The 10,630-nt window shown below is 41.4% G+C and overlaps 1 protein-coding gene across 1 annotated transcript in view; it reads left to right on the plus strand.

Moving 5' to 3' along the window:
* Positions 1 to 6,125: 6,125 nt before the first annotated feature.
* The window catches only part of LOC104872558 (olfactory receptor 7A10-like), a 9,619-nt gene continuing 5,114 nt past the window's right edge, over positions 6,126 to 10,630 (plus strand). The window contains 1 exon segment of the mRNA XM_033759656.1: positions 6,126 to 6,179. Coding sequence (XP_033615547.1) covers positions 6,126 to 6,179 — 54 coding nt within the window.

Genomic DNA, 10,630 nt, shown 5'->3' on the forward strand with positions numbered 1-10,630 from the left:
CAAATTTCATCTCCTTCCAGGGATGCATTGCACATAATACTAGTGTAACCCCTTCATATAAATGGTGTGTTAGGATTATTAGTGTAAATCTTATGATTGATGGTGTGTTTGTGTTATCTTTGCATATTGTGGTGTGAAACATCTGTGAATTATATTCACTTGTAAATTATTACGTTTATGCTTTGTGATATGCAAAATAAGACATATTAAGAGCTACATGGATTAGCCCAAGCGAAATCAAAGCATGAGCTTCTGCTTGTGTTCATGAGCTTTCAGCTGTGTTCTTCAGTAGAATGGTGGATAATGCTAACTTCTCCCAGCAGCAATGTGCATTATTACACATGGGCACCATCCACCATGAAAGTTTCCCCAAGCTCCACATCCAAAGGATTTTGTTGTTTGGATGGCAGTGGTTTTGATGGTAGTTGTGGTCCTTTGTGAGAAGTATTGTCATATAGACATTTGGAATAAATGTATGGCATACTTGAGTCTCCTGAGCTGGAAGTGAAATATTTAAAACTCACCTTTTGGATTTTTTTTCTTTTTTTGATAGTATGGCTTTTTTGAATAAATATTCCTAAGAAGCTGTGTATCAAAAGCTTTTTGAATAAAATAGGGACCAGAGCAATGATTCTATGTTATCATCAGAATTGCTTAGTATCAGTCTGGAATTCTAATGATGTTAGTCCTCTGGACAATAAAACCCCTGTGGTGATCTAAAGATAAAGATTCTCCTGTATTCACCTAATTACTAACCTGGTCCCTTAGGAACACAGAACACGGGATTTTTTCATTCTGCTTAGACTCATGTCCCACAGGGTAAAGAATTGCTCAGGGTTTGGAATAATAAAAGGAAATGTACCTAAGGAGCAGATATCGGAAGATAAACTAGATTTCCCTGATGCTGTCCTTCAGAAGATACAATCTTGGACTGAACAGGACATGGCAATTCCTTTAGGAGACCTAAGTGTTGCTAGGTGACTGATGCTTCATTCCTTCCTGGTGCTGTGTATGGGGAACTTTAGACCCTACCAACAACAATTCAAGAAGGAACTTAGACTTTGAATAGTGATCTCTGCCTCAAAATACCCCATCAAGGTGAGTTTAAGACACAGTCATTTCTTCATAAAAGGCTCAGCAAACAGGGGAGCTGACAGAATTTAGCCTTTGTCATCTGAAAATCCAGGTATACCTGGCCCAGAGCTTTGAGATCACTGAATTTGCTTTCTTGATTAATTTTCATCTTTTTTAATGTTACCAAAAACTGCATCTTAGAATCTGCAATGCATGCATATATCATTGTTAAATATTATGTGGTGAAATGAGAAATTCTAATGAATAAGACAAATCAAAGTAGCATTATAGAGTATTTTCCAAAAAAATTGGAACATATCTAGTTTTATAAATAGGATATCTAAAAAAGGATGGAGGATATGCATTGAAGTCAGAAGGATTTTTCTCTTTAATTATTAAGCTGAAGCATATTTGAGCATGTTTCTATGTTCATCACAAAAGATCTATGGGATTAATTTAAATACTACTTTGCATCAAAATTTCATGAGACAAACATTTCTGTCATTTTCTCTTGCACAGCTCTTCTATATTGATGAATTAGGATTTATTTCCCTCAGATAAAATATTAAAAATTATATTATTCTTTTCCTACAGCTGATGGTGGTTGTAATTTTTCAAGTTTTAACTCTTTTTGTTCTTTTTCTTTGTAATTTTAAAATTGGTAAATTCTTTCAAATGACAAATCGAACTTCTTTTACTTTTTGATATACATAACACACACAATATATGTCATATTGTATATCCATCATTAGGTTTCTTTTTAAATTTAGAATGTTCCTCTATATGATTAATAATCAATTGCCTTTTAGACATTTTGACATCTCATTTCTAATCTCTTATTGCTTGTTACTGCCTTTTACCTTTTGTGACTGCCTTTATGTTTATAAATAGCAATCATCTGCAACATTATGGAAGATATATAATTCCACTAAACATTGCCTATATTTTTTGTAAGCATCCTTTTAAATGTAGTAGTTTCATTGTATATATGCACATTTCCTTTCTCTACAATGTATAGATAGCATCGTGGGGATATTGTGAGGTATAAATGAGGTAATGCACACCATGTCTCTAGCTCAAGGGTTGGGTAAGAACTCTTAAAGTGAGTTTTTGTAATGTCCTGAGTAATTATCATTTAATTTCAGGATTTTTGATATTTTAACCAGTATCATTAATGAAATAATACAGGATGAAAGTATAACTTTAATTGTAGAGGGACAGCAATGCTCAACAACTAGGCCATGCACTGAGAGGTCCAATAGACTTTATTCAGGAAGGCAGGTCAGGGAGAGAGGAGAGAGGAAAGAGAGAGAGAGAGAGAGAGAGAGAGAGAGAGAGAGAACAAAGGAAAGAAAGGTGCTTTTATTGGTTTTGGGCTGAGCTAAGACTGCTGTGGCCTTGGGGGAGGGAAACTAAAGATAAGTTCATGAGGTAATTTTAAGAGTCAAGAAGAACCAGGAGAATATGGCCTATTATGGCAGTGTCAGGTCCCTAACATCCCCCCCCCCTTTGGTTTAGATGGAGACAGCAGCAGGCACATGTTATACTCCAGGAAAAAGGTGGTGTGTCATTCTTCTGTAACTGCTTTTTGCTGACACTGGGGCGATGAAGCTGTCTGGGACAGGCATTGTGTTTTATGAACACTGAAATTGTTGGTAGAGCTCCCTGAGAGAGTCCAAGCACACAAATCAGTTAATGAGGGAGGAGACAGGGATAGAAGATAATTTGTATGAGGCCTACATCGGGCCTCCCATGTTGTTGTACCCAGGTCCCTATCCAATCTTTATGACCCTTGTGTACTCCATCTTGGAAGATCTTGTTGACAACCCAAGGAAGTAGTTAACTTTCTATACTGTCTAGAAAGGCCAGTACAAAGAGGATGGGAACATAATAAATGTTATATTCTGCCTAAAGGGGATCTTCTAGAGTGTATGCTTTCGGAAAGGTGGGCTTGTAGCAGAACAGGTAGACCAAAAGAGGAATGTCTGAGCCTGAGGGAAGCCTGGGGGTGCCAGGCACTTGTTGGGGCCAATCAGGCTTTAATGGAACTTGTGTGGACATCTGACAGTGTCCAGAGGGGTTGGAGGAATATCTGAAATCCTCCTGATGAACAGTGCAGTACCATGGGAGTAGGGTCTGGTTTTGTTCCCTTCATGCTGGACCCCTTAGGACAGAGATGGCCTCCTGTGTGCAATAGATATAGTGTTGAAGAGGATATATAAGGTCATCTATTAAAGCCCAATCATATGGAAGAAAATTTGGTGTGAGGAGTCTGAAAAGTTTTGGACCATTGGTTTGGGTACAGAATGGGCATCCTGAGGACATCTTTTAGTCCAAAGGAATATCCTGGGATGAATGATGCTGTGGACTGGGTTGGAGGGTTAGTATAATGAGTAAAAAGGTAAAGATTGTTTCAGTTGGAGTGAAGTCTGATAAAGTTCCTTGGAGCCATGCATTAGTGACCCAATTTGCTATTCAGGTAACATGACAAGGGTGGAGAGCAAACCGAAGAATATTAATGCAATGTTCATTTAGAAAATGTTCAAACTGAGCTGAGATCTGAGCTATGGTTGGTTGGTTGGCTGCCATATAAACACAGTGGTCTTGTTTAGGTCTCCAGCCTGAAGTACCAGTTGGTAAGCCATCTGTTGGTAGACTTGAGTGGAGAGGCAGCTGACCTGGGTCTGAAGGGGGGCTGAGTTAATCTGGGAGTGAGTCAAAGTGTATACCAAGGGTCTATATGCTTGGGTAGGGTTTAGGAGAGAAAACAGGAACAGGAAAGGAACCATTATTGTCTCCAGCAATTAAGAATGACAAAGAGTAAAATTATGAGATAATAGGCCAATATGAGTAGACACCTGAATGTAAAATTATATTTGGGAGGAGATACTGTGGCCAATCCTATCCCAAGGACAAGTTCCAGAATTACTAATATAAGAAGACTTAGTATATCAGTGGGTGCTGTAGTGTGAAATGTGTCACAATACCCCATGAGAGAATGGGAGGGTAAACAGTTAGGCTGGCTGACTTATCTGACTCAGGACTGGATGATGGTGAAGGATCCTGCACAACTAGGTTTTCTGAAATATAAGTAAGTTTGATTTTCAGAGGTCCCATGGAGGTGGCTGAATAGCATAGATGAGTTCCTGTGGATATGACTGGGAGAGGAGCATGAAGATATGGTTTAACACAGAGCAATGGGACCATCCTGGAAGGGACTTAAATTTAACCACTGTAGGATTTGAAAGGACAACTCTGAATGGTCTCTGAAATTTAGGTTTGAGTGGGTCTTTCTGTTGTAGTGGAGCTGGGAGAACCAAGTCTCCTGGGTGATAGGTAATCAGTAGCGCAGGGAGCAGAGACAGCAATAGTGTATCTGTGTGCTGCCATATTTGGAATGAGACCCAGTTGAGTAATTGGGTTAATAAGCCAGGGGCAATGGAGAGGGCTGCAGGTTTTAGTCCTCGGGGCAGCAGGGGGTATCCAAACATCAATTCAAAAGGGGGAAATCTGGAGGGAAGCATTAGGCAGGAATCTAAATCTGAGTAGGGCAAGCAGAAGGAGGGTGACCCAGTCAGTATGGAGTTTTAGGGACAGTCATGTGAGAATGGTCTTGAAGGACCTGCTAGTCAATTCTACCTTTTCCGATGATTTAGGATGGAACAGGATATGAAAATGCCAGGAGATTCCTAATAGCTTTGTAAGGCCTTGTGTTATCTGAGAAGTGAATTTAGGGCCATTATCAGACTGGAAAGAAATAGGAAGTCCAAATCTAGGTATGATTTATTTGAGGAGTAGAAGAGAAATAGTGAAAGCACACTTATTTGTAGTGGGGAAGGCCTCAACCCACCCAGAAAAGGTGTCTAGCAGAACTAGTGGGTAGTTTTATCTTCTTATCCTAGGAATGTGTGTGAAATCAATTTGCCAAGCCAAGCCAGGTAACATGCCCCTTGCCTGATGTGAGGGAAATGAGGCAAGTCTTGAGAAACTTTTTTTTTTTTTGCATATATTGCAGATGGAGAAGAGCATCTGGTGGAATTGTTTGTTGGAGGGGGAGAGAGTGATCAGTGGGTCTAGGAAAGTGAGTAGGACCCTAGAGCTTGGATAGAAAATTTTATGAAGATATGTGAGTTGATCTTGTGTGAGGCTTTGTATATGACTGTGCTGGTCAATTTGGTGGGGATCCATCACAGGTGACAGAGTTGAAGTCAGAGCTGCTCCTTTTGCCATATGATCAGCATTGTTATTGGCTTCAGTTATTCTGACAGATTGGAACGGTGGGCCCTTCAGTGACATCAGTTGCTATGGGCAACCTAGAGCACTGTAAGAGCTTAATGATAAACTTGGGATTTTGGATAGAGCTGCCCTTGGTGGAGCAGAACCCTCCTTCCCACCAAATTACTGTGTGAGAGAGTAAGATATGGAAAGCATATTTGGAGTCTGTACATATGTAAGTCTTTTTCCTGAGACCAGATTAAAGGTGTGAGTGAGAGTAATAAGTTCTGCCTTTTGGTTAGTTGTCTGAGAATGCAATGGTCCCAGCTCAATAATTCCAGACTGTGACAAAATAGCATATCCCACCCATTTGGACTTGTTTTGAATAAGAGAACTGCCATCTGTGAATCAAATGAAATCAGGAGGAGAGAGGGGTCCTTCCTGTATATGGGAATCATGAGGTGAAAGGTTTTCAAGAGTTTTTAAGCATCCGTGGAGAGAGCACTGTTTGGAAGATGGTAATAGGGTAGAGGGATTTAGGGCAAGGCAAAGCTGGAAGGTTAACGAGGAGTCATGGAGAAGTGTAGTCTGAAGAGACAAGATTCTGCAAGGGTTAGGATATGGAGGTTTTCACAGTGTAATAAATCTGAAATAGAATGATGAGAGAGGACTACAGTTGGGGACCTGAATGTGAGCTTTTTCATTCCTGTACTAGGAGGGATGTGGCAGCTAGGCCTTATAGGCAGGGGCCCAACCTCTGACTGTGGGATACAACCTTTTGGAGAAGTAAGTCACTAGAGCAAAAGTGGGTCCCAATTGATGGCTTAGAACCCCTAATGCAAATATCTTGTTCTCTGACACATAGAGGTAAAAGGGATGAGAAAGATCAGGTAGGTGTAAGGCAGGAGTCTCTAATAGGCAGGATTTGAGATGGGCAAAGGGAGTGGCTATTGAGAAATTTACTGGTTCATGGGGGTTTCCCTTAGAGGCCTCATAGAGGGAGGGCTGTTAGAAGGGAATAATTTGGGATCCAAGACCTGAGATACCCCACCAAGCCCAGGAAGGACAGAAGTTCTTGTTTAGTGGAAGGCATTGGAATGTCTTGGAGTACCTGTTTTCTATCAATAGTAATATATTTGAAGCCAGGCAATTGAGACACCACTACGTATATGATGCATTATTTAAAGAGTTGAACTTTGGTTGGTGAGACTCAGTATCCATTTTCTGAAATGAAATTTAAAAGCATATAAGTATCTTGCTGAAGTATAGTTAATGAAGGAGAGCAGAGAAGATCATCTACATATTGGATACATTATAAACCTTGAAGGTGAAGAGACAGATCTTGAGCTAGGATTTGGCCAAACAGATGGCAGCTGTCTCAAAACACTTGGGGTAGGACAGTCCAGGTTAGTTGTGTGGAGATGCCAGTCAAAGGATTAGTCTAAATAAAGGCAAAAAGGTCTTGGAAATCTGTATGTAAAGGAATGGTGAAGAAGGCCTCATTTAAATCTAAGACTGAAAAATGGGTGGTATTGAATGGGATAGAAGACAGGAGTGTATACGGATTGGGGACAACAGCTGAATTAATGATCTGGAGATCCTGAACTAGCCAATATGTCCCATTAGGTTTTCTGACTGCTAAGATGGGTGTGTTGTATGGGGAAGTGGCAAGCTTCAAAATCCCTTCTTCAGTAAACTTTTGATGATTGGAGTCAGTCTGTTTAAACTAGAATGAGGGAGGGGGTATTGGGTCTGAGTTGGAAAATATGTAGGATTTTTAAGGAAAATCTTAATTGGAGGGCATTTGGCCACTGAGGGGGATTGAATATCCAACACCCGGGGATTTACTAGGGCAGGGTTAATAGGCGATTTGGGTTATGGAGTCTGGAGTTTGATAGCCTGTGATAACAAAAGGCAAATGGAAGAGATCGGAGTGCTGGAGGGGTTCTGTATCATGAAGTGGATGAAAGTGCCAATTTTGGATAGGATATTGTGGCCCAATAAGGGAATGGGACAGGAAAGAAGAACTAGGAAAGCATGAAGAAATGAAAAATTGCCAATTGTGTATGACAGGAGAGGAGTCTGTCAAGAGCACTGTTGTTGACCTTCTACCCCAACAATAGAGGTCCGAGACAGGGAGGTGGGTCCCCAATATTCTCACAGTGCAGAAAAACTGGCACCAGTTTCAAGTAAAAAGGCAATCATCCTACCTGGCCGGATGAAAGTCCCCCTGGGCTCCTGAGCGGTAATCCACATTGGGCCAGATAGGCCAGGGCCTCTTCATAGATCTTCTGCCATCATAAGGCCAATGAGGTCATTTGGCATAATGGTGGCACTGGTGGCTCAACGATGGGTGGATATCAGGGGGCAGTCAAAATCCCAATGTCCCCTCTGTCTGCACTTAGGACAGAGTTTTGTTGGAGGCTTGGGGTTTGGAAACTCTTTGGCCAGTTACCTCCTTGGAGGACCACATTGGTAGCAGGGTCTTGGTGGGTGAGAGGATCCCTTATTAAAGTGTCCCTTGATATGAAGCCATTGTGGCATGGTGGGATTGATGGCCTGTGCTAGTAATTGGTACTTTTTTTGTGTTTTTTTGAGATCGTCATGGCCATGATAGGCCTTAAATACCATGGCCAAAACCTTAGAAGGAGGAGTCAGGGCTCCCATTCTGAAGGTTTTTTTAATTTAAGTCTAATGTCAGGGTAGTTTGAAAGAAAAAAATGCATCATTACCAGCAACTGGCCATCAACAGACTCGGGATCAAGATTGGTATATTGATGGAGACCATTAGTCAATCTTTGTAGGAAGGCAGATTTTTTAAAATTTTTGTCCTGTATGATTTCATTAAGCTTATCATAATTTATAGATTTCATAGTGGCATTGAGTAGTCCATGGAGCGAACAAATAATGTACCTGTCCTGGGCCTTGATACCTGACTCAGAGTTGTAATTCCAGTCTTGGTTGAATTCTGGCATGGCAGCAGCACCTACCAGGTGGTGGTTCTTGAGTAGCATGGGTGCAGGCTTGGTCTAGCACTCTTTTGCCCTCTTCAGGGGTTAAGGCATTGGAAAGGATGACAGAGAGATTATGGTAAATTAAGGTAAATTAATTGATCTTTTTCTGAGCAGCAGTCCTTTTTACAAATAACATGAGTCTATTCAGACCTAAGAGTTTATATTATATTTTCTCACACCTTTTCTACATAATTAGGCCTTCTGGTCTTGTCTAACAAGACAAACATACAAAAACCTTTAATGCCAAAATAGATTTCCCAATATTTTTTCTGTCTCATTGCTTCTATAACAAACTTCAGTTGTTAAAATCTTAAAGTGTCCTTTTTCTGTTCTCAGATTGTTACTTAAAATTTGACTGGCTGCCAATACAACAGTATTAACCTTACGTTTTTAGAAAAGAGCAAGTTAAAGATACATTTATCAAATAGTTAAAATTTCTAACTTGATTTTCCTTGTATAATCTCATAATATTTAGTATAAGGCAGTTTGTAGGTTCTCGGGGTTGCAGGGTTTTTTGTTTATTTTGTTTTCTATTCTGTTGTATATTTTTTAGAGTTTTCTCACCTATTTTTAATCCATCAAAGACTTTTTTTTCTCATTTTAGTTCTTTGTAATCTGTGTAAGCCCTCTTCCATTTTTTCTGAGTCTGACCATGTTATCCCATCTGCACCCTCCAGTGCAGTAAGCTAAGCAACTCTGTTTTTGCCCCCACCTCCTCCACACCTTCAATCTTAGGAACTAGGGGAGGGGAAGGAAACTTAACCTCCTTCAAAGAGAAAACACTGCAAGTTGCCTACAATAATGTCACATTTTCTAAGAGAGGCAAGTTCACCATGTGAAAAACAGCAGATTTGGCAAGCAGTTGTTTTAAGACCAAAACTAAATAGTTTTCATTAGCAGTTAATTGCCATGGAGCACAAGCTTGAACAGCTCCTAGACTGGGTTGTTCTGAAATTGTTTGATGAAAGTAGCAGGATTAGCAGTGAAGGATGGGGGGTAGTTCTGTCATAAAATGAGATTTGGAGAGGGTGAGAGGAGGAGTTGGCTCTAAAGGTGGAGCAGGGGGAGGTGAGGTACAGACAGGAGGGGGAGTGGGAGAGAGGAGGAGGCCAGAGGAGGAGATTGAGGGGTATTGTTTGTTTTATCCTGGTTTCTGAGATAAGGGGGAGGTGCATCAGCTGGATTAATTTTATCTGAGGAGTTGAAACAAAGATTAGTGAAAGCAGAGATATCTTGAGCCACTAAAAGTTTGGAGAGGGGAGGTTTTTGAGTCAGAGAGCAAAGAGAGGGCTGGCTGTGGAGATAATAGAAGCCCTGAACATACGGAATCTCTGACCATTTTCCCTGATGCTCTTAGAAGTTATAAGGTCCTGAATCAGACCACGTTCAAGTCAGCAATTAGGCAGCCACACGCTTTGGTTGTCTAACTGATACTGAGGTCAGATTTGAGTGGAGAGGCATATTAGTCATTCATGTTTTAGGTTTAAACCCTCCAGAATTGAGAGCAGGCACCTCAAGGGAGAGTCCACAGGTGTGGAAGAACCAGAGCCCAGAGTGACCAGAACAAGACAGTGGGGGTGAAGTCCAAATCCCAAGACGTCTTGAGATTTGGATGTCACTGGTTTGGTTTCAAGATTCTGAATCTAGAAATGGGAGACCCAGACTCCAGATGGAGATGTCTCTACCATAAAGAGAGGTTTGGAATGGAGGGCCATACCAACTTCTTGAGGCATCCCAAGAGAGGTGGGGGCAGAATGAGCAAGTCCTGGACTTGTCCTAGTGAGCCTCCTGGAGGCTCACAATGGGAGTCGTGAGGCCTGGTACCTGGATCACATCCTGGGTGGAAGTCTCTCTCCTGGTCACCTGAGTTTGAGCCCCCCACACACCCTAGACTGTCACGAGGGGACTTACCCAAAAGTCTGGGGGCAATGGGATCAACTGTGCTGGTGTTGTTGGAAGGGATGGCATAAGGGAAGTTGGTCAAGGACTTTGGGTGGGCTAGTTGGAGCATCAGGGTTCTTGGGTTTCAGGCCTCTGACCCTAAGACAGGGCACCAGCAATCCCATATCCCACATCTGACACCAAAGCAGAGGCACAGTGATGCTCAACAACTAGGCCACACACTGAGAGATCCAACAGGAGATTTTATTTGGGAAGGCAGGTTAGGGGGAGAGAGGGAAGAGAGAGAGGGAACAAAGGAAGGCAGGTCCTTTTATTGGTTTTGGGCTGGGCTCTTGCTTATTTATGAGGAATGAGCTACTTTTCACCTATCATGGGCCAGGTTGCCCTTTATGGTTCAGTCCTTTTTTTTTTTTTTTTTTTTTTTT

Source organism: Fukomys damarensis, unplaced genomic scaffold (genome assembly GCF_012274545.1).
Source record: "Fukomys damarensis isolate Sample0158 unplaced genomic scaffold, DMR_v1.0_HiC HiC_scaffold_37, whole genome shotgun sequence".
NCBI lineage: Eukaryota > Metazoa > Chordata > Mammalia > Rodentia > Bathyergidae > Fukomys > Fukomys damarensis.